We start from the raw sequence: 24,529 nt of genomic DNA, 5'->3' as shown, positions 1-24,529 counted from the left end.
CTGTGAAATGCAGCAGTGACATTACACCTAAGCAGCTCCTATGAATAACAATGAGCAGGTCAATGGTATTGATTGAAGACGAAATGTTGACCAAACCTCAACGTCCTTGGACTCTGTCTCCAGTTAGAGCTTCATGCCCAGAAAGAGATGGAATCGCAAGAACCCGAGCCAGCAGACAAAACTGTGCAGTTCAGGAGAAAGAATTGAGAGAAGATATCTACCTCAGAAAGTGTTATTTTTTGTTGTTGAAGTTTTGTGCCAGACTGTGAGGCAGCTGCGTTAAGGAGAGCTGGATCTGGTCGGTGAGTTTGGAGAGTGAGTTAGAGCCTCAGGGGTCTTTGTGCTGTTTGCTGCCAAAAACCCAGCAGGACCACGCTGCTCAGAACCTGACAGATTGATTAAAAGTATGTTTTCCACGCTCACCAGATAATTTCCTCCCACAGATCCAAAACCCTTTGAAGAGGCCAGTCTGAACTTCAGAGCAGACCCTGGGTGCGGTGTTCCAATGGGAGATGCAAAGTTTAATCTAAGAGCATAAGAACTAGGAGCAGGAGTAGGCCATTCAGCCCTTCAAGCCTGCTCTGCCATTCAATAAGATCATGGCTGATCTCTTTGTGGTCTCAGCTCCACTTACCCACCCTCTTACCATTTCCCTTAATTCCTTTATTGTTCAAAAATTTATCTATCTTAGCTCTAAACACATTTACTGAGGGAGTCTCAACCACTTCCCTGGGCAGGGAATTCCACAGATTCACAACCCTCTGGGTGGAGAAGTTCCTTCTCAATTCAGTCCTAAATCTGCTCCCCCTAATCTTGAGGCAATACCCTCTTGTCCTAGCTTACCTGCCAGTGGAAACATCCTCTCTACTTCTATCTTATCTATTCCCTTCATAATTTTATATGTTTCTATAAGATCCCTCCTCATTCTTCTAAATCCCAATAAAAATAATCCCAGTCTACTCAGTTTCTCCTCATAAACCAATCCCCTCAACTCCTCAATCTGTTAACTTTGAAACACTTTCCCATTTGGCTTTCCCACCACACGTCCTCTCCCAGCAACATGGGCAGAAGATCTGTTGAAGCCAGAACATTAAATGTTTTCAAGCAGGAGTTAGATAGAGTTCAAGGAATCAAAGGGTATGGGGGGATAAAGCAGAAACAAGGGATTAAATCCATTAATGTGAAGCTGGAAAAACACAGCAAGTCAGACTGATTCGGCTCGAAATGCTGACTTTCCTGCTTCTTGGATGCTGTCTGACCTGCTGTGCTTTTCCAGCTTCACAGCTATTGACTCTAGCTTCCAGCATCTGCAGTCCTCACTGTCTCCAACAAGGGACTGAATTGGATCAGCCATAAACAGGCTTGAAGGGCCAAATGGCCTACCCCTGTTCCTATTTTCTATGTTTCTGTGTTGCTCTTGTCTACTGTCAGATGCAACAAAATCTCACCAGGCCCTCAACTTATGAACCTTACTGACAGAGGAGAGAGCTAGGTTGTGGGGAAGACAGGATGAGGGAATCATAGAAAGGATCAGAGTGTGTGCGTGTGTGTGTGTGTGTGTGTGTGTGACAAGACAGACATGTCGACATAAAGGCCTGAATATCACTAGGCCCTCAACAGGCTGGAATGTGGTGGTGGTTGGTAAAATGGTGATGGATGGGGATATCAGGAGAGTGTCCATTCCTATTCTATAGAAATCTAATAGCTTAAAGGATGTGGACTCCAAGCCCCCTCTGATGAGTGAAGGAGTGATGCATGGAAAGATCAAGAGAGAAGCAGAGAGGTATATGTAAAATTGTGAATACTTCACACTTTAGAAGATAAATATATTTTAAGAAATTAATTTCTTCTGTCTGAGGTTAACAATAGTTCATGACAGTTGCCAAGACAAATTTGCAATCAGAATTTAAAAGTACCTACAATTCGCAAATCCTTTTTACCAACAGCCACTGAACTCTAATCAACCCTTGAGTTGTGTTTATTTACAACATGTCCAGTAGAAAACACATAGTGCGCTACTCAGCCCTGATAAAATCGCATGCCATCCAAATTCGGCAAAGCCATGTGAGATCTACTATTTGTATGAGAAGAATTAACAACAGGAATGTGCGTGATCCAAACTAGCTCACAAATGTTCTTATTTTACTCCATTCCCAGTGAACAGACAGCACTTTGTGTGTTGAAGCATCTGACGGGAGTGAAGTGGTCCTATCCCCCATGACACCAGTGCCCACTGCTGAGCTTATATTGCATGAACTTTAAACCATCAGGAAAGAAAATCTGAGCATTTTATAGCACAGGAGGCCATCTAACCCATCATGTACATCCTGGCTCCAAAGGAGCTACCTAGCTGATCACATTCTCCAGCCTTGTCATTATGTTTCTTTTGAGGGCAGTGATGTTCCTGATTTCCTGTCTTTTTCCTGAGTTTCTGTGGATCTTCCACAATGGAGATTGTAGAGCATTCCCTTTGGACATTCCAGCCTGCAGACCTGTCAGTGTGGTACTTCAGAGCCCTGTCTACCCTCTCAGGTGGTTGCGAATTCCTGCTGGCCACTTTTTAACTCTCCCCACGTCAACATTTACCCCAATCAACATCCTGAAAGCAGATTATCTGTTCATGTGTCTTGGAGCTACTCATGGGGCCTTGTTGAGTCCAAGCTGAAAGCTTTGGATAGGTTTTGCTTTGTATAAAGGGAGACTGTAAAAAAAAACCCAGCAAGACAGAAGCAGAACAATGCAATGAAGGGCTGGGCAGAAGTGGAGGAATGAGGTTCCTTATTCTTGCTATTGGAACGACAATGTTGTAGCCATCACAGGAACTTGATGAAGTGAACACAGGAGGAGCAGCTCAAAGTTCCAGGATGTAGATGTTTCAGATGAGACAAAAGTGTTGAGGGAGGTGTGTTGGTGATTAAGGAGAATGTCATAGCTGCACTAAGAGATGACATTGTAAAGGGTTCATCCAGTAAGGCCATCTGGGTAGAACTTAGGAATTAGAAAGATGCAATCACTATGATAAGGTTACACAGGGAGTTCTATAACACAATGGCTGCGTCCTTGTGCAACCCTGCATTCTAGAAAAATTACGCTTTAGAAACAGCACTTAAAGTGTTGGCAATGTAATCGTGTTACAGCCAATGCGTTTTAAAAGTTTGTGCTTTAGAAACAGTGTCCTAAATTTGTCAATTGCGTTACAGTGAATTAGCGTTAACGAAATGCGCGTTGTAGCAGAACAACCTGTCCTGTAGCCTCTCAATACTTATGGGAGATAGAGGAACAGGAGTGTGTGCAGATCATTGAAAGTTTAAAAATAACAGGGTTGTTGTAGTGGGTGACTTTAACTGTCCCAGTATTGACTGGAACTCCCTTATGGCCAGGGGCTTAAATGGGGCAGAATTTGTTAGGTGCATCGAGGAGGGTTTCTTGAAACAGCATATAGATAGTTCAACTAGGGAATGGCCACGCTAAACCTTGTATTGGGGAATGAGCCTGGCCAGGTGATCAAAGTTTCAGTGGGGGAGCATTTTGGGAGCAGTGACCATAATGCTGTAAATTTCAAGATATTTATGGATAAAGACAAGAGTGATTCTTGGGTAAAAGTGTTAAAATGGGGGAAGGCTAATTACAACAACATTAGATATGAAGTGGAGAAATTAGGAGGTGTTTGTTTGAAGGTGAATCCACATCTGACATGTTGGAATCCATTTCAGCCTCAACTCCACTTTCTGGCCTGCTCTTAGCCCTTTAATCTGTTACTAATTAAAGATCTGTCTATCTCCTCCTTCAGTTTATCCTGGGCGAGTGAATTCCACAGATTCACAATTGCTTGAGAGAAGTAATTCCTCCTCATCTCAGCTTTCAATCCGCCACCATTTTTCCTAAAACTATGACCTCTCATTCTAGGTTGTCCCACAAGAGGAAACATCCTCTCTACATCGACAATGTCAATCCCCTTTAGCATCCTGTACATATCAATTAGATCTCCTTCTAAACCTGAGTGAGTAAAGGCGTAGACTGTCTCCTGATAAGACAAACCCCTCATCCCTGGAGTTAATCTAGTGAACCTTCTCTGAACTGCCTCCAATTCAAATACATCCTTCCTCAAGTAAGGGACCTGCATAACCTTCTACACTTCTCAGCATGAGCTGTACAGTTCTCCCTCATCGATGTAGCATCCCTTCAAATGTATGTTCTCCTTCACTTTAACATCTCCCTGTGGTCGTGAGTTCCAGATTTCACCTTCTGTCTGGGTACAGCGGTCACTCTTTGAGCTAGGCTTTTGGTCACCTGGTTTGTGCTGACAGACCATCACCTGATCCACTAACTCTGTTGCTGACCTCCTCTGGCTCCGAGTATCTGAAGCTGATCAGACGCTGAGACACCTCCTTTCCCTCCAATGCGAACGGCCAGGCCATTTGACCTGGTTTCTGACCAGACTGAGTCCTCTGTAGCTTTGGATATTTGTTTTAGGAAGCAATACATCAGGACAAATGATTTCACATCATCTTGAGAGGCTTAAACAAATCTCAGTTCCAACTGTGAATGAAGTTGAGTTTAAATAATTCGGCAGATTGTTATCCATGATAAATAACAAAGAATAATGTTGTCTTTCTAACAGCTGCATTCACTTAACTTCAAATATTGAGAGTTTTGTGTCTAAATCCATTGACATTAGCTATAAACTTACAAACTGTCTGCAGAACCTCAATGGAACAAAGTCTGTCTCTCTCTCAGTCTCTCTCAGTCACACACACAAACACACACACACAAACACACACACACACACACTCAGTCACACACACACACACACACACACACACACACACTCCTCGTGCCTTTTTGTACCAAAATCTCTTCAGCATGGACACGTTGGACTGTCGGGTCTGTTTCCTGTGACTTTATGACTCTCTATTTCAGTAGCCCTTAACATTCATCCCTTTCTGATACATATCCAACTCTCATTTGCAACCTCCTATGGAATCCACCTCTGCCACTCTCCCTGGCAGCACAGTCCAAATCCCGACAACCCTCTGAGTAAAGACGTTTCTCCTGATCTCACTCCTAGCTCTCTTGCTGACAGTCTTGAAATTGTGACCCTTAGTTACTGACGTACCAACCTGTGGAAACACAATATTGCTCTTTACCCTGTCAAAATTGTTCATAATTTTGAACACTTCAGTGAGATCGCCTCTTAATCTTCTCTGTTCCAAGGAGAACAAGCCCAATTTCTCCAATCTTTCCTTGTATCTGAAAACCAATAGGAGAAAGTGAGGACTGCAGATGCAGCCTGGAGATCAGAGTTGAGAGTGTGGTGCTGGAAAAGCACAGCCAGTCAGGGAGCATCTTATTTTGGGCAACTTATTTAAGGAAGGATGTTAAAGCCCTGGAGAAAATTCAAAGGAGATTTACCAGAATAATACCAGGAATGAGGGATTTTAGATACAAGGGGTCAAGCAGCATCTGAGGAGCAGGAGAATCGACGTTTCAGACATAAGCCCTTCATCAGGAAGTCTTCCTGCTCCTGCTCCTTGGATGTTGCCTGCCCTGCTGTGCCTTTTCCAGCACCTGGCTCTGACTCTTCAGCATCTGCAGTCCTCAATATCTCCATGGATTCTATAAGCCTTCTTAACAACTCTTCAACTTGCCTGGCCATTGTCAGATAACCATGCATGTGAAACCTGAGGTCACTGTCCTCCTGCTTTTCCCTCGAAGTTGTGGCGAGATTTGTGGTGGAATCAGACAAGAAGTCTAGTGAATAAAAGCAAATTACTGTGGATGCTGGAATCTGAAACCAAAAGAGAAAATGCTGGAAAATCTCAGCAGGTCTGGCAGCATCTGTAAGGAGAGAAAAGAGCTGACGTTTCGAGTCTAACTGACCCTTTGACAAAGAAATCCAGCAAAACCCGTCTCGATGCTGTGGAGCATCTTGCTGCATCTTTCATGTTTTTCCCAAGTGGAGAGGCCAGTTTCTCGCTAGACAGTTGTCAGTCGTTAGCTGAGGGGGTTATAGCATAAAGAAAACCTCCTTAACACCATGACGCACCTCATCAATATACAGCTTCTTGTTGTACCAAAGGCACTGAAATCTTGGCATGGATGCCAGTCTGGGTTCCTGCCAAATTCACCTCACTGCTGGTGCTGATGGACCCCCATGTGCAAACCCAGCATCTCCATGGGCACTAGCCTCGTGCCACAATGTCCAGACATTGACATGTGCCAGCATCTGTGAATCCTCCTGGCACATTTCCGACCCACTTACAGGGCACTCTGCCTTTCAATGCTGCAACTCAAGCTGTGGTGAGGAACTCCCATTGTAATGCTGCAGCAAGGACACTGTGTGCTGAGGAAGGAAGAAGGAATAAAATGCCTTCAGAGGCAGTGAAAGGACAGATCCTCAATCTGTGAATGAAAGAGAGCGTTAGTGTGCGAAAAAACTTGTGTTGCAGCAAACAGCAGAGTTAAAAAGGAATTGAATAGGAGAGAAAGAAAGCAATTCATCGCATTGTATGGACTAGACTGGTGCTATTGAACAGTGTTCCCCTTTTTTTTCTTCTGTAATATCCTTGTCATGCCTGTCTTTGTGTGTCTGTTTATGAACAGGGACAGGGGATTTAAAAAGGGGTCAAGTTGAAGTGGTAGAGTTATAAGTCATCAATTCCTATTTCCTAATTGCCATTGTTTAGGGACAATGTGTTCGTTATAAATAGTTATTCTCAGGGTGGGATAATTCTAAAATCCAATTCTGTAAAGGATTTCTCGATAATGAATCTTCATAAACGCAGCTTCTGTAAAGTTGACTTGAAGACTTCAACTAAAACTTTTTGTGCATTGCGAAATATTTCAAAGCACTTTCTGCTAATGCGTAACTGTAAACTAATATCAGAAGGATGTTCAAGGAATTCCACCTGGGTGACCATCTTTAGTTTAACTGAAGTTCAGCAGGGAATCTAGCCACACAATTAATCCGAGCTTTATGATACTGCACACCTCTGATTTTCTTCACCATCTTTCTATCTGGCAATGCCTCAGATTTAAGGTTCTCATTTTGATATTCAAATCCTCCCCTGGCCTTCCCCATCTCCGTAATCTACCCCACAAGAGATCTCTTAGATTTCTAACCATGGGCTATTTAGTACCACCCCCATACGTCACCACCCCAACCCCTCAATCTCGTTCTGTATTCATCATCCCACAACTTCAACTATTTGGTGCCCAAATTCAGGAATTCCCTCTTGCCATCTTCCTTCTTCCTCCTTTAAGTTGCTTTTGTAACCTTCCCTTTTTGAATCAAACGTTTGCCTCTCCTAATGATCCCTAGCGTGGTCCAGTTCCCCCATTTGCGGAGATGAAGCGCCTCAGGATGTTGTCCAATTTGAAAGGCATTTCTGAATGCAAGTTATTGTTGATACTTCCATTCGCACCCTCCCCCCCCCCCCCCCCCCCCGCGCCCCCACCCCCCCCCCCCCCCCCCCCCGCCCCCACCCCTTGCTATCCTTACCCCCTCCAAATCCTGGAGGCAGTTAATGGAGCTTGAGATTAAGCAGTTCACCAGCTCCCATCCTGGCTGCCAATCTTTCCCTCAAGATAGTCAGAGGGTACAGGTGGTGGCACAATTGCAATGGCTGAGGATGACAGCTCACTGTCACTTTTGCAAGGGCCCTGAGGGATGGGCAACAAGTATTGGCCTAGCCAGTCATGCATATGTCCCATGAATAGATAAAAAATATTGTAGGAACCTTAATTGACTGCCATCCCCATCCATTTATATCTAGTGGACTGCAATACAAGGATGCAGAATTTATCCTGCAGTTCTACATTAGACCCCACTCGGAGTGCTTTGCACAGATCTAGGCACCACACCTTAGGAAGGATAGATTGGCCTTGGACGGAGTACGACACAGGTTTACAAGAATGATAGGAGGAAGTGAGGACTGCAGATGCTGGAGATCAGAGTCGAGAGTGTGGTGCTGGAAAAGCACAGCAGGTCAGGCAGCATCCGAGGAGCAGGAGAATTGATGTTTCGGGCAGAAGCCCATCATCAGGAATGATGCAAGAATGATACCTGGATTTCAGGAAAGGAGAAATTATGCGAATTAGGCCTGTCTTCCCGAGAATTTAGGGGTAATCTGGGCAAGGTCTTCAAGCTATTGAAAGGAAAAGATGGTCGATAAAGATAAACTATTTCTACTAGTTGGGGATTCTAGAATGAGGGGGCATAGTCTGAGAACTGGGCAGACTGTGCAGGAGAGATTTTAGGAAGCACTTCTATATCAAAAGGGTGGGAGAGGTTTAGAACTCCCTTTCACAAATGACAGTGGATATTAGAATCGTTGTTGGTTTTAAATCTGAGATTTTTTTGTTAAACAAAGATATTAAGGGTAATGGACCGAAGGCAGGTATATGGAGTTATGACAAGGTGATTGATTGCCAGAACAGGCGCAAGGGACAGATGGCCTACTCCTGTTCCAATGCTCCAAACATGCTTCAGGCTGTTATAAGATGTGTAAGCATTAGTTGAGGACATGGTCTGGTTCACTGTGATACCCTCAACAGTAAATAGCTGACTTGCATTATCCAAACTGGAAGAAGAAAGGCATGCTTTGTCTCAGTTCTCCCATAGAATCACAGCAAACACAAACTAACATGTCTGAACTAAGATGGGAGGAAATCTGTCATTTGATAATGTTCAAAGATAATTCCTAAAGGCCTTTGAGGAGTCTCTGTGCTTAGATATAGCCTACACATCAACAGGGGGGTAACACATTAATAATCAGTCATTGCCTTTAATTCTGGTAACCACATTATTGTGGGATGTTGAGGGTGGAAAGGCCCACATGTTGAAACAAACTGTTTGTTGTGGGTAGTATATGGTCTCACCCATTTGGAACTCATTGATCATGCTTTTAAACCCTGTCCTTGTCCAATATTCACATGGCACTCACACTACAATGTTCACAGAGGTTACACTATCTCTGTTCAGTCCATTGAGCAGTGCAGACTCTTCAATCAGCGATCTTACACAAGTGCAATAAAATGGGATTAGAATAGTTCCCATTCTATTGGTTGATTTTGACCAGTGTGAATGTGATGGGCCAAAGGGCCTTTTTCTCTGCTGGAGACCCCATTTACTTCAGTGGTAACTTCACTCTGCCCCTAACCCTGATCTATCATTATATCCTTTTATTAAATCTAGAAAATAAAGTTAGTATTTGTAATGATGACCATGACAACCACTATTGATTGAACAAAATTTATTGGGTTCATTCATGTCCTTTAGGGAGGGAAATCTGCCATACCAACCTGGGCTGGCCTACACATACTCCAGGCCCACAGCACTGTGGCTGTCTCTCAAATGTCCTCTGAATTGGCATGGGATGGGCATGTTGTTCACTTCCCATGTGGGAATAAAAAGAAAATGAAACATCTAATTTCTCTGACCAATAAATTTAATTTGTTAGCTAGGGCCTCACTGGCTAGGCCTACATTAATTGCCTGCTCTTAAACGAGCTTCTAATTCCAGGCTCTTATTGAATTCAAATTTCACTGGTTAGGATTTGAGCCAATTCCTTCAGAAAATCTCTGGGTCATATGGATTACTAAGTCAGTGACATTACCACCATACCATCCCTACCCTCCTCCCTGCGCTTTCCCTTGGCAATCCTTTGTGGGGACTGGAAAATTTGGTTTCTGTTACGCTTTACACTTAAGGAGGAAACCAGTCAGCAGAATTAATCGTGCTACCTTTGACCTTCTGATCTTGATGAGTTTAGATCCCTCTCAGGCATTCTTTGCTCCAATGAGAAGATGCTGAATTTCCTGCTTCTGTGGCATCTTTTCATCTTTTCTCCAACTCTGGGACATTAACATGGAAACCTTGGCAGGCAGCCCTTTGGTTGAAATTAGTTCATGGAGATGGGTCAGAGATCGAAACATGAGATATTGAACATGATGTGGAAGTGTCGGAATTGGAATGGGGTGAGCAAAGTCAGGAGTCACATGACACCAGGTTATAGTCCAACAGGTTTTTTTGAAATCACAAGCTTTCAGAGCGCTGCTCTTTCATCAGGTGAAGTGACTTTAACTGACGAAGGAGCAACGCTCCAAAAGCTTGTGATTTCAAATAAACCCATTGGACTATAACCTGGTGTCATGTGACTCCTGACGATGATCCATACCAAACCACTCACAGCCAGTGAAGTGCAGTCGTTGATGTAATGTACGAAATGCAGCAGCGAAATGACACATAAGCAGCTCCCATGAATAACAATGAGCAGTCGATGGCATTGATTGAAGGCTAAACGTTGGCCAAAGCTCACTGTCTCCACACTCCATCTCCAGTTAGGGCACCTGACTGAGACGCTGCTAGGTACACTCACAGATCGTCTAGGTGATGAACATTCAGAACCCAAACCACCTCACTTTACTCGCCCCTTACCCCTCACCCCTAACAATCTGCAGAGTGCAGTGTTCAGTTCCCCAGGATGGGGAGGAAGAATAACAAGGAGTACAGAAGTACTTGGAAATATGTTGACCATTCTGAGTGTAACAGTTGTTGTTTTTTTTCAAACTGCTCTACTGTACAGTCCCTTGTTAAAATGAAGATGTGCTCGTAGTTCTAGCTTTTTAAATTGCTAATGACTTCAGGATGTCACAAAGAACTTGACAAACATTGAAGTACTTTTCAAGCGCAGTCATTGTTCAAATGTAGGAAATACGAAAGCAAACAGCAATGTGATAATTGCCACATAATTTGTTTCTCTTCACTTCAGTTCAGGGATAAATGTAATGCCAGATTATCAGCGGGAACTCAAACTTGTCTTTTTTTTGAGAAGGTCGGATCTGTGAAGTGCGCCTCAAAAAGCTTGAAGCGCACTTGAGGCTTCAGTTTGACATCTCACCCAAAATGCAGCACCTCTGGCATTGCAGCACTCTCCATACGGCACAGCAGTGTCACAGAGCCATAGAGATGGACAGCACGGAAACACCCCCTTCGGTCCAACTTGTCCATGCAGACCAGATATCCCAACCCAATCTAGTCCCATTTACAAGCACTTGGCCCACATCCCTCCAAACCCTTCCTATTCATATACTCATCCAGATGCCTCTTAAATTCTGTAACTGTACCAGCCTCCACCACTTCCTCTGGCAGGTCATTCCCACACGCACCACTCTCTGCGTGAAAAAGTTGCTCCTTCAGGTCTGTTTCAAATCTTTCCCCTCTCACCTTAAACCTATGCCCTCTTAGCTTTGGACTCCCCTTCCCTGGGCAAAAGATCTTGGCTACTTACCCTATCCATGCCCCTCATGAGTGTATAAACCTCTATCAACCCCTCAGCCTCCGACGGTCCATGGTAGATAGCACCAGCCTATTAAGCCTTTCCCTATATCTCAAACTCTCCAACTGAACCCTTTCAAGATGAGCAACATCCTTCCTATAGCAGAGAGACCAAATTGAACTCAGTATTCTAAAAGTGGCCTCACCAATGTCCTGTACAGCCACAACATGACATCCCAACTCCTTTACTCAATACACTGACCAATAAAACCAAGTATGCCGGAAGCCTTCTTCACCACCCTGTCTACCTGCATATCAACCTTCATGAATCTGCAACCCAATCTCCCTTTGTTTGACAATCCCAGGTTTTGTGCTGGAGTCTCTAAATTGAATCCACAGTTACTGTTTTATCACACAGATCCTGTGTTAGAGTCGTATCAATTGCTTTTGGGTCCTTTCAAACCTCTGAAGGTGGCCTCAGAGATGTCAGCATCCATCAACTCTTTAAACCTGAAGTAAACCAGAACCTTTAAGCCCTAACTTAGCTGGACTGTGAATGCCCGATTGTAGTCTTGGCTTCCAAACAGAACCTCTCTGTGCTGAGTGTACAAGTGAAATAGTTAAGCTGAAAAAGACCCATTTTCTCAAAGCTGTCTTGCATCAGTCGGGACAATTTGAAGGGCTTTTTTAAGATTAGTGTGGAAACAGGCCCTTTGGCCCAACAAGTCCACACTGACCCTCCAAAGAGAAACCCACCCAGACCCATTTCCCTCTGACTAATGCACCTAACACTACGAGTAATTTAGTATGGCCAATTCACCTGACCTGCACATTTTTGGATTGTGGGAGGAAACCGGAGTACCCAGAGGAAACCCACACAGACATGAAGAGAATGTGCAACCTCCACACAGATAGTTGCCCAAGGTTGGAATAAACCTGGGTCCCTGGTGCTGTGAGACAGCAGTGCTAACCACTGAGCCACTATGCCGCCCCCTTCAGATATAAACAGAAAGCAATGCTTTTAAACTGCATGAGAAAGGTGTTCCAACTGGGTAGTAGTGGACTTCATCTTGTAAAGGAGAATGCATTAGTCAGGTGATAACTGACAGTTACTGCCATGTTTTGTTTAAATTTGAACAATTTTAAAATTTGTCTCTAATTGGTAAGGCATCAGAGTGAGAAATGAGCCAGAGGGTCACTGTCAGTGTGTATTGAGTTCTTCAGCATCGCCAAATGATTATATGAAGTGGTTAACAAAGTTTTCAAAGTCTGTCATGTCCCTTAGCAACTGATAGACTTGTAGAAAAGCTTTCGCTTGGACCTGAGTAAATAACACTGACTGGAATTATTCCTAAATTGTCACCATATGGCCTTCTGTGCCATTTCAAGACTCAACACTTTACACAACACACACAACTAATAAAAAAAATCAAATTCTTCCACTGCTGGTAAATAAATTGGATAAGTACATTCACAGCTGTCCAGCAGTGAGTGCCAAATATTACTTGGATTTTCTCTGCACCGTAGCACGTTAATCTCTTTTTCTAATAAATGATGGCAATAGTCTCTCACCCACTGACAGTGCAAAAACATTGGTGGACTCTAAACACTTGCCAGTCATTTTTGAGAATGACAACAGCTTGCATTTATGTAGAACCTTTAACACATGGTGCTTCACAGGTGTCTTGTCAGAGAAATGATGACATCGAGCCTTCCAAGGTGCTTTAAGGAAAGTAAGTTGCAGACCAGGCTATTCCCAGTCCTGGCCCTCTGTTTCCGACCAGACTTATCTCCATCACAATTTCTACCTCTGTGTCTGCCTCAGGAAATTTGATGACAGATATTTAATCCTTCGTTTGTCGAATCCAAGTTTGTAAATTCCACTGTTCTCCTTGATAGCGCCCTAGCCATTACTTTCCATAAACATCGACCATGCACTACATCATAGTCTTTCATCAGCCGTCCCCTCACTGACTGACACTTGTCCTGGGTCTGGTCCAACAAACTGAATGTCTTCAAGAATCCACTCAAATCCTTCGTTGTCTTTATAACCACTATGTGAATGATACCTTCCAGTCTGTCCATTCCTCTGACTGGCCTAATCTGCATCGTCATCTCTTTTATCTCTCAGCAGCTGTGAGACAAAAGCTTCAATCTGGAATACTGTTTCTGTCTCACTGACCATACCTACACTCCACCACCAGCACCCCCCCCCCCCCCCCCCCCACCCCCACGACTGCTGCTCACTGCTTTCTGCTCAACCGCTGACTATCTGGAAGCAATAGTGTTCATAAAGTAGTAAACACATTTTCTTCTGAAAACCTTTCTCCTAGTTTGAGGAGATGTTGTAGCTGTATCTTCCTTCACCCAAGTTCTGTTGTGTAAGGCTCTGACAGGATGATCCTATGAGGCTCTCTCCAATCTGATGATGTTTTACAGACTTGGAAGAAAGTCAAGGAGTCTAGTTGTAGAACCTGAGGTCAGAGATGTTGTCTCTCACTCCCAATTGTCTTAGTTTTCATCCCTAATCAGTCAGTGTAACTTGGACCAAAAAGCAATAAATTTTTGTTCCAGCAGGTTCAGCTTCTTGTTAAGACTCACACGTCACTTATCCTCTATCTGCTGCTAAGCAAACAGCCCATATATGATGGAAATACATCACCCCAACCTAAAGCTGCCAGTAACTAGCTCCACTAATATACAACATGGTGATCCAAGGTGGGATCATTGCTTAGCCACCTCAAAGCATCAACGATGAGAAGGAGCAGAAAAAAATTGGGTTCCCATTTGATGGCCATTATTGTTTTCAGTTGCTCAGACAGCCAACAGCTTGAAGAGATTGAGCAGAGAAGCAGCCTGCAGCAATTGTGGCAGGGGCAGCAGCACTCCAAGCTGAAAGCTTCAACCTCAGAGCTAGTAAGAAACTCAAGAGAGACATGCGAGGTAGTAAGAGAATAAAGACTAGTTACTCTTCACAAATACAGAGACCTTCGAGAAACACAATCTGTAGGGGTCATCCCAATTTGAGGTCTGTCTGACAAGCAACCATTTCAGAACACTGTGCATAATGTTTGGGCAAAGAGATAAAACGTTAAATGAGCAGTACAAAGTCCAGTCTGGGAAAGATAGAAGCAAAGAAGGAGCACTTCCAGGTCATCCTGAACCTTACTGTCATCATTTAAACTCCTAGACTGATTTTTCAGGAAGATTCATTAAAGTCACAGGGATAGAAAAATCACGAGCAGGGATTTGTGTTATGTATTAGGCCATGGAGGGTGGGCAGGAGCTCATCAAAAAACATGGGAAGCATAGAAACTAGGAGCAGGAGGAGGCCATTCAGTCCTTTGAGCTGCTCTGCCATTCAATATGATCAAGGATGATCATCAAACTTATTATCTTCTTCCTGGTTTCTCCCCACACCCTTTGATCCCTTTAGCCCTAAAATCTATATCCAACTCCTTCTTAAAATCATTCAGTATTTGGCCTCAACCATTTCCTCTGTGAGAGCGCTCCCCGGGCTCACCACTCTATGGGTCCTAAATGGCGTACCCTGTATCCTTAGACTGTAATCCCTGGTTCTGGACTCCCCGTTAATCAAGAACACCCTTCCTATGTTTACCCTGTCCAGTCCTATGAGAGTTTTAAGGAGTTTTGTTGTGCTCTTGAACAAGTAAGAAAACTCCATCTGGACTGCAAAAGGCAGAAAAATCTCCACCCCTTCTCATGACTCCACCCCCATTCCCCCCACCATCACACCCACTCCAGTTACTGACTCCGCCCCCACTCCCAGCTCCACACCCACACCAGATCCCAGCTCCCAGCCCTGCCGAGTTTTCACCATCCCTCCAGACCTCCCACTCACTGAGGACGAACGATCAGTCCTCAGCAAAGGACTCACCTTCATCCCCCTCCGTCCACGCATCAATGAATTTAATACATGCCGTGATGTCGAACACTTCTTCCGCCACCTCCGCCTCCGAGCTTACTTTCACAATGAGGACTCCCGCCCACCTTCCGAGGACCCCTTCGCCCACCTCCAACACACTGCACCCACCTGGACACCCCGCGCTGGCCTATTACCCGCCCTCGACCTCTTCATTTCCAACTGCCACCGGGACATTAACCGCCTCAACCTATCTCCCTCCCCCACTCCAACCTCTCACCCTCACAACGCACAGCCCTCCAATTCCTCTGCTCCAATCCCAACCTCACCATCAAGCCAGCGGATAAAGGGGGGGGACAGTGGTAGTGTGGCGCACTGACCTCTACACCACTGAAGCCAAACGCCAACTCGAGGACACCTCTTCCTACTGCCCCCTCGACCATGAACCCACCCCCAATCACCAAACCATCATCTCCCAGACCATACAGAACCTCCTCACCTCAGGAGATCTCCCACCCACAGCTTCCAACCTCATAGTCCGGGAACCCCACACTGTCCGGTTCTACCTCCTTCCCAAGATCCACAAGCCTGACCACCCTGGCTGACCCATTGTCTCAGCATGTTCCTGCCCCACTGAACTCATCTCTACCTACCTCGACACTGTCCTATCCCCCCTAGTCCAGAAACTCCCCACATACGTTCGAGACACCACCCACGCCCTCCACCTCCTCCAAGACTTTCGTTTCCCCGGCCCCCAACGCCTCATCTTCACCATGGATATCCAATCCCTCTACACCTCCATCCGCCATGACCAGAGCCTCCAAGCCCTCCGTTTTTACCTCTCCCAACATCCCCAACAGTACCCTTCCACCGATACTCTCATTTGTTTGGCTGAACTGGTCCTCACCCTTAACAATTTCTCCTTCGAATTCCTCCTACTTCCTCCAGACCAAAGGGGTAGCCATGGGCACATGTATGGGCCCCAGCTATGCCTGTCTCTTTGTTGGCTAAGTAGAACAGTCGATCTTCCGTAATTATACTGGCACCACTCCCCACCTCTTCCTCCGCTACATTGATGACTGCATTAGCACCACCTTGTGCTCCCACGAGGAGGTTGAGCAATTCATCAACTTCACCAACACATTCCACCCTGACCTGGGGTGGAAAATTTACCTGGACCATCTCTGACACCTCCCTCCCCTTCCTGGACCTCTCCATCTCTATTAATGACGACCGACTTGACACTGACATTTTTCACAAACCCACCAACTCCCACAGCTACCTGGATTACACCTCTTCCCACCCTATCTCTTGCAAAAATGCCATCCCATATTCCCAATTCCTCCGCCTCCACCGTATCTGACCTCCACCCTCAGACCCCACCCCTCCAACCGTAACAAGGACAGAACACCCCTGGTGCTCACCTTCCACCCTATCAACCTTCGCATAAACCAAATCATCCACCAACATTTCCGCCACCTCCAAACAGACCCCACTACCAGGGATATATTTCCCTCCCCACCCCTTTCCGTCTTCCACAAAGACCGTTCCCTCCCTGACTACCTGGTCAGGTCCACGCCCCCGTACAACCCACCCTCCCATCCTGGCACCTTCCCCTGCCACCGCAGGAACTGTAAAACCTGTGCCCACACCTCCTCCCTCAACTCTATCCAAGGCCCTAAAGGAGCCTTCCACATCCATCAAAGTTTTACCTGCACATCCACCAATATCATTTATTGCATCCGTTGCTCCCGATGCGGTCTGCTCTACACTGGGGAGACTGGACACCTCCTAGCAGAGCGCTTTAGGGAACATCTCAGGGACACCTGCACCAATCAACCACACCACCCTGTGGCCCAACATTTCAACTCCCCCTCCCACTCTGCCAAAGGTTATGCAGGTCCTGGGCCTCCTTCACCGTCGCTCCCTCACCATCTGACGCCTGGAGGAAGAACGCCTCATCTTCCGCCTCGGAACACTTCAACCCCAGGGCATCAATGTGGACTTCAACAGTTTCCTCATTTCCCCTTCCCCCACCTCACCCTAGTTCCAAACTTGCAGCTCAGCACTGTCCCCATGACTTGTCCTACCTGCCTATCTTCTTTTCCACCTATCCCCTCCACACTCCTCCCTGACCTATCACCTTCTTCCCCTCCCCACTCACCTATTGTACTCTATGCTACTCTCTCCCCACCCCCACCCTCCTCTAGCTTATCTCTCCACGCTTCAGGCTCTCTGCCTTTATTCCTGATGAAGGGCTTTTGCCCGAAACGTCAATTTTACTGCTCATCGGATGCTGCCTGAACTGCTGTGCTCTTCCAGCACCACTAATCCAGAATCTGGTTTCCAGCATCTGCAGTCATTGTTTTTACCTAGAAAAATCTCCAGCAAGCAGTACAGAGATATAATATTGACATTTAACAGAATTTAAAAGCTTAAAAGAAGTAAAAGTTGACAATATTGCCATAATACGGACTTCTAAGCTTGATTAGAAACAAAAACTACAGCATTGCTATAAAATAAACTTTAAAAACTTGAAGACACTTGAAAACAAAATAATTTAAAACATAATTGACATGCTGCAACATTAAAAGTTTAAATGCCAGCAGATTACAAACAACTTTGAGATGCTGCAAATGTAAAACAGCTTTAAAGCAATTGGAATTACTGACCATATTTAGATAAAAGGTCAGGAAAAATGGCACTACCGCAAAGAATTCATGATGAAGATTAGCCAAAAAGAACACAGGATTGGACATCTTGGAAAAAACAGTTCTAACAGCACAGGGTGGCACGGTGGCTCAGTGGCTCAGTGGTTAGCACTGCTACCTCATAGCACGAGGGTCCCAGGTTCGGTTCCATTCTTGGGTGACTGTCTGTGTGGGTTTCTTCTCGCAGTCTAAAGATGTGCAGCCCAGGTGAATTGGGCATGCCAAGCTGTTCATAACGTTAGGTGCATCAATCAGAGGGAAATGGGTCTGGGTGGGTTACTCTTCAGAAGGGTCGGTGTGGACTTGTTGGGCCGAAGGGCCTGTTTCCACACTGTAAGGAATCTAATCAGAATTTCTTCAATATCTAGCTAAACAGATGAACACACAATTGTATTTAATAGATCCTTTGGCTGATGACCTTATTAATCACCAAATATAAAAAAATTACTGGTGCTTTTGAAGATATTCTAACAGTTATTGATAATTACTTTAATCTTAGAACAAACAGATTTCTGAAAGGGCAAGAGTTAACAGAAGAGATCAGCATCCTGTAGATAATTTCATTAATAACCTAATTTGAATAGAGGAGAGCTTTGGCTATGGAACGCAAGACAGTCTAAGTTGTTGTTGGAATTATTAACAGGTCTGTTCCAGATTTAATATAGATTAAAAAATTATTCTGAAGAAATACGTTTAAAATTATGCTGGAAGCATAAATCAGGAAGTCTCACAGATGGGAGAAGGTGGATAACTTTATCACAGGAGAGCAGGAATCATTAATTTACAAGAAAGTGAGAACTGCAGATGCTGGAGTTCAGAGTCAAGAATGTGTTGCTGGAAAAGCACAGCAGGTCAGACAGCATCTGAGGAGCAGCAGGATCAATTTGTCGGGCATAAGCCCTTCGTCAGCCCTTCCTAATGAAGGGCTAATGCCCAAAACGTCAATGCACCTACACCTCAGATGCGGCCTGACTGGCTGTGCTTTTCCAGCAACACACTCTCCACCAATTATTTCAGAAAGTATATTCACTCTACAGGCAGGTGTGACAAGCCAACGCAAAGAGTGAACCAAAGAGGAAATTCTAACTGTCATTGGAAGCAAGAAAATCTCACAGGCATAATCTGAGGCCAACTATGAAGAAAGAATGCCACATCTGTAAAACCATGAGTCACTTCCACAAGACAGTTCCAGAGCATCAGAAAACCAAATGTTTACTCACTCAACGGCATTATTGAGATACAACTTCCGCAACTGGAAGGGAAACCAAAAGCATTTCTAGGGGAATTTAAATGTTTATGTCAATGGAGATCTCAGGCATTTTAAGCTCAACGAACAGGCAAGTGTCACTGTCATCAGGTCACATACTATGGGTGAGTTAGTTGGAGGTCCAGTTGGGATAATGCCCAAGAGTAAGGAAATGGTACAAATAACAGTGCACAAAGAGGGGAAGAGAGTTGAAAAATGTGCATGTGATGTTTTTAATTAGTAATGGGTTGAAAAATTATGGAGGCCGGGCAGGAAAGTGGAGTTGAGGCTGAGACAAGATCAGCCATGATTGTAGCAGGTTCAAGGGGCTGAATGACCTCCTCTTACTCTGGTTGGCATGGTGGCTCAGTGGTTAGCATTGCTACCTCATAGCACCAGGAATCAAGGTTCACTCCTAGCCTTGGGTGACTCTCTGTGTAGCGTTTGCACATTCTCCCTGTTTCTGTGTGGGTTTTTTCTGGGTGCTCCAGTTTCCTCCCACAGTCCAAAGATGTGCAGGTTAGAAAGGTTGGCTGTGCTAAATTGCCCATAATGCTCAGGGGGTGTGTAGGTTAGCCATGGGAAAAGTGGTGATTGGGGTGGGATGCTGCTCGGGGAGTCATTGCAGACTTGATGGGCCAATTGTGCGTCTTTCTACACTGCAGGGATTCTAACATTTTATGACAATCTGGCATACATTTTCAACAGCAATGTCCCTTTCTCCAGTTTTTAAAAGCTGGCCATAATTGTTTCTCATTCTCATGGACTATTTGCCTGGACCCTTTAAGCAGATCGGGAACATAACTGCTGCACCTCAACCTGCCAACAATGCACTGAGATCAGAAGGGAAGCATCAACTTTGAGGTTATTTAACTCTGACTATGAAGTCTTCATAGAAGCAACAGCTGAGGTGCTGCCTAAACTATATATGATGCCTTTTTGAGGTGTTATGACTGCAGTCGCTCCCTGTATATTTACCCACCCTAGGGTCTTATTTATTTTCTCTTCTGGAACTGACCATCAATGTTATGGCTCTGATGGCTGTCTCTCTGTTTGATATTATATTCCATTGGCTTGATTTCTCACTCCCTGACCCCTGATGTATATCCTTTCACTGCCGAGCCTGCATGTTTGAAATGTTTATTCACTTTTCAATGGAGCGAGCGACCACACAACATTCCATCCAAAAGCGAGTCAATATTCACCAAAACCTAGGGTCAAGGTCAGTTGAGGCAAAGGGATAATAATTTGAGGTGAGACTCCTGGCGTTGAGTTTTGCTAAACTGGATCAATTATCAAAGCTTTAGCCTGTTGATTGATGCCAGCGCTACAATCGTCTTCCCAACTTGGAACAAGTCCCTGCCAGGAGCCTTTCGCATAGAGGATCTGGGTCAGTGCAGGCTTGGAGGGCCGAAGGGCCTGTTCCTGGTGCTGTAATTTTCTTTGTTCCTTGTTTTTTTTTAATGAGGTAGCCGAGTTGTTGACCAATGCTTCCGTTATTTGAAAAGGATCTCATAACCATGGTTCACTTTGTCCTAGGTCTGTGCAGCTGAATGGACGACCGTTACTAATGGTAGACGATGAAACCTTTCCCGAACTAAGACCACGAACTCTCCGCGCTGGAAGAATTGTGGTGGTTCCTCCTCTCTCCATCGGATTCTATGTGGTGAAGAATGCCAACGCCCCATCTTGCAAATTCCGATAGCCAAGATGCCCGGACACCAACTACCTGCCACCTGGTCTTAAGCATTAATGTAAAACAGAAACAGCTGGCCATTTCCGTTCCTGTCTGAAACCCCTCTGACAACAGGGCCTCAAAACCCCCTGACAGGTCAAAATGTGACGTCCCTCTCCTACAGCCCTCCTCGCCTCCACCCCCACCTCGCTCCATGACCCCAGTCTTGTTTGACACCTTGTTATCTGCTTCAGGTAGCAAGTCAGATGCTGCAGCAGTTGTAATCGTCTTCAATGAATGACCTTTCCTTCAAATAAAACAGCACCATCTTCCAGCATGTTTAGTGTTCCGACAACATGTAAAACCCTCAGGCACCTTCTGAACAGCAGAGTTATTTTTCTAGTCAGATAAGGTAAATCAGACTCAGAATATCCTTGGCAGCCTCTTCAAAACGTCCAATTAGTCACTTTTCTATTGTCAGTCTGTTCTGTGTAAGTGGAAGAGAATGCGTTTGCAAACTAACCTTTTCCTCAGCTTCCCCGATGTTTCAGTGGGTTAGTTTGCAAAGGGCTGCCTTTGCCTGGATCACTCCCAGTTTATCTGTGCTGATTTAGCTCATCGTCCACTCATCTGCTGCTAGGCAGCTACTCCAACCAGTCGCAGTGCCCCTTAGTTTGGAAGGTGTGGGGGGTTAGAAGAGAGAGCAGTGTTGAGCAAATCAGCCACAGTACCCATATCCATTAACATTGCTGGAGAGTTACGCGCATCAGTGACAACTGATTCAGGCATGTTCACAATGTCATCCATGGTCCATGCCATCTGGGTGAAGTGGGTGATGAGTCATTGAGATGTCCCATCTATGAGTTAGATAGCATTGCCTGGAAAAGCACGGACGTCACATGACAGCAGATTATGGTCCAACAGGTTCATTTGAAATCCAAGCTTTCAGAGCCTGGCGAAGGATCAGCGCACCGAAAGCTTGTGATTTCAAATAAACTTGTTGCCCTATAACCTGTCTGACTGCTGGCCTTGTCCACCCCAGTCCGACACTGGCACCTCCATATTATAGAAAAGCAAAGAGAGAATTGCCAGTGATAAGAAACCCAACTAAACTCTCTCATTCGTAACCTCCATATCGTTTGCTGGAGGCTGTTTGTGGTACGGGATTATTCTCATTGCGTTGAGCATTGGCACAAGTTCCAAATAAGTATCCAGTTGCTGTTTTCTTCTTTTCTTCTGGATGTCGCTGAATGATACAATCACAGAAAAGGCCCATTGTGTGCCTGTCTGGTTGTGGATACAGCCTGACCAGTGAGTCTCACTGACCTGCGATTTCCCCATAGCCTGACAATTCTTCCTTTTCTTTCTGTGAAGTGTTTGTACAGTTCAAAGTAGAACAGCCATTGAGAATTCCACCCCCACTACTCTCCTGTATTGATCTGTCCTTGTGATAAAATAAACTTCACTTCCCGTAGAACACCCCGACATTGAAAGATTCCAGCAAACAAGCAGAATCTCGATACATTGCCTGTGAATTTATCAATTCAAAAGGCAATCTCCATTCTTTAGTGGGGGGTGCGGGGGAAAATACTTAAGTAGCTTTCACCCCTTCTATTTTGAAAAAGAATTCTGTACCCTTGCATCCATGAGGTGTTTACTGTAAGGAATGTGCCTCCTGTGGTGAATTTGAAAACTACATTAGTTAAAGAATTTGCACAGACCCACAAGGGAATCTGTGACTGAACTTTCGAGAGAGGTAAGTTGCGATACAAATGGCCCAGGAGAGACACAAGTCTAGACCAAAAACAGTGGGAGGAGCTGCAAAGGCTGGAGTTACTTGTCTCATTCCTTTTTGAAGTGAATAACTCATTCACAGAATGTTTATGGCGAGATTGCTGTGGCAGTCTGTCCATCCCATGGCATCCCCCTTCCTTTCATCCCATCCCATTCCACGTCTCCCATGCCTTCCACCTGCTCCCCCATCCACAACACACGTGCGACTGAATCCTTACCTGAAATGAGGAACCATCTAGTCTTAATGGACAGTTCCAAACAAAAGATGGATCAGTGAAGGGTCAACTGATTCCTCAATAGTCCCTTTGGTAGAGAAACCTAATCAACTGAAGGACAGAAAGTGATGGATATACCTGATAAAACTGTTCATCGTCAGGATGAAACATTAGAACTCGTCTCATCCCGATCTTTATGAATCTATATAAGCTCCACAGTTGATAGTCCAGTGCACCATATCTCACAAATGTGAGATAGCCCCATAACCTTGCCTTGTATTCCTTTGCATTTTAACATTATGCATTAGTGACACACAGCTAACCACATAAAATGTCATGTTAAATTGTCCAACAGTACTATGTAATTAGCAGTACCAGAAACAGAAGATATTAACAACACTTAATATATTTGATGTCTCGCTTATGAAAGTATTTACTAAGATGTTCATATATCTTTGAAAGATGAAGAAGCATCATAAGATTATAACTCATATCCTTGCCTTATCCAGGATTTTTTTTAGCACTATACCATATAGCATGTTCTCTGAACTTTTCTGGCTATTTTTATTTTGTCTTAAAGGTGCTGAAGATCTATTAAATTATGCGAATCTTTTTTAAATAAAGACTAAACATTAAGTCTTTGGAGTGTTCAAATATCCTTTGATTCCGCTTCAGATGTTCCTTGCACAACTTCCTGGTTAAGAATCTCATCTTGTTCTAACAGGAAGCGAAACAGTTCACAGCATCCAAAACTGTTTAGAAGTTGGTCTTCAGGTTTTGGCATCCAGCTCTCTAACTCGAAATCCATGCTGGATGTGAAGAAGGAATAGGATCAATCCCAAATTATCTTTCTGTTGGTTTAATTCTGTGTCTTTACTATACTGTTCTGTTTCTAGGCACATTCATTGTACTGTCAATGAGTCGGGGGTTCAGAACTAGAGGGCATAGGTTTAGGGTGAGAGGGGTAAGATATAAAAGAGACCTAAGGGGCAACTTTTTCATGCAGAGGGTGGTATGTGTATGGAATGAGCTGCCAGAGGAAGTAGTGGAGGCTGGTACAATTGCAACATTTAAAAGGCATTTGGATGAGTATATAAATAGGAAGGGTTTGGAGAGATATGGGCCAGGTGCTGGCAGGTGGGACTAGATTGGGTTGGGATATCTGGTCAGCATGGATGGGTTGGACCGAAGGGTCTGTTTCCATGCTGTACACCTCTATAACTCTATGACTCTGAGAAACAAAAACAGAAGTTGCCAGAAAAGCTCAGCAGGTCAAGCAGCACCTGGGAGAGAAATCAGAATTAACGGTCAACAGACGCAAAATGTCTGAGACAGAGATGTTGTCCAGGGAACTGGGTGGCACGTTGAAGTGACGGGCAACTGGAAGCTCAGGGTCTTTTTTCAAGGATAGGTAACAAATACCTGCTTGCAGAGGACCGGATGCAATTCCTGTTCATCCCCTCTCCCCTAGCCCCATTTCCTTCCACATTAAATGCATACACTGGGCGGGGGGCAGCTTACCCTGTGCATTATGCTTTCCAAAGCTTTCAGGAGAGCTTAACACAAATGAGAACTGGTGAGTACTCAAGAAAGGGCAAAGAACTTACCAGAAACAGGGTATGGAATCCTGGAGGGGATTGAGGATCTTTCTGCTGCCTTATCTCCAATGGAAGGTGCCTGCTGTCCTTCAGCACAGTAAAGGCACAGATAGACATTAAAGGCATGAT

At 44.7% G+C, this 24,529-nt stretch overlaps 1 protein-coding gene across 4 annotated transcripts in view; it reads left to right on the top strand.

Moving 5' to 3' along the window:
- The window catches only part of hpse2 (heparanase 2), a 346,963-nt gene extending 323,561 nt beyond the window's left edge, over positions 1-23,402 (top strand). For all 4 annotated transcript variants that reach the window (XM_072557115.1, XM_072557114.1, XM_072557116.1 and 1 more), the window contains one exon: positions 20,658-23,402. In XM_072557115.1, coding sequence (XP_072413216.1) covers positions 20,658-20,823 — 166 coding nt within the window. In that variant the 3' untranslated portion in view covers positions 20,824-23,402. The remainder of the gene's footprint in view (positions 1-20,657) is intronic.
- The last annotated feature ends 1,127 nt before the right edge of the window (positions 23,403-24,529 follow it).

Source organism: Chiloscyllium punctatum, chromosome 38 (assembly GCF_047496795.1).
Source record: "Chiloscyllium punctatum isolate Juve2018m chromosome 38, sChiPun1.3, whole genome shotgun sequence".
In the NCBI taxonomy this organism is placed as follows: domain Eukaryota; kingdom Metazoa; phylum Chordata; class Chondrichthyes; order Orectolobiformes; family Hemiscylliidae; genus Chiloscyllium; species Chiloscyllium punctatum.
This window is presented reverse-complemented; position numbering and strand designations above follow the sequence as displayed.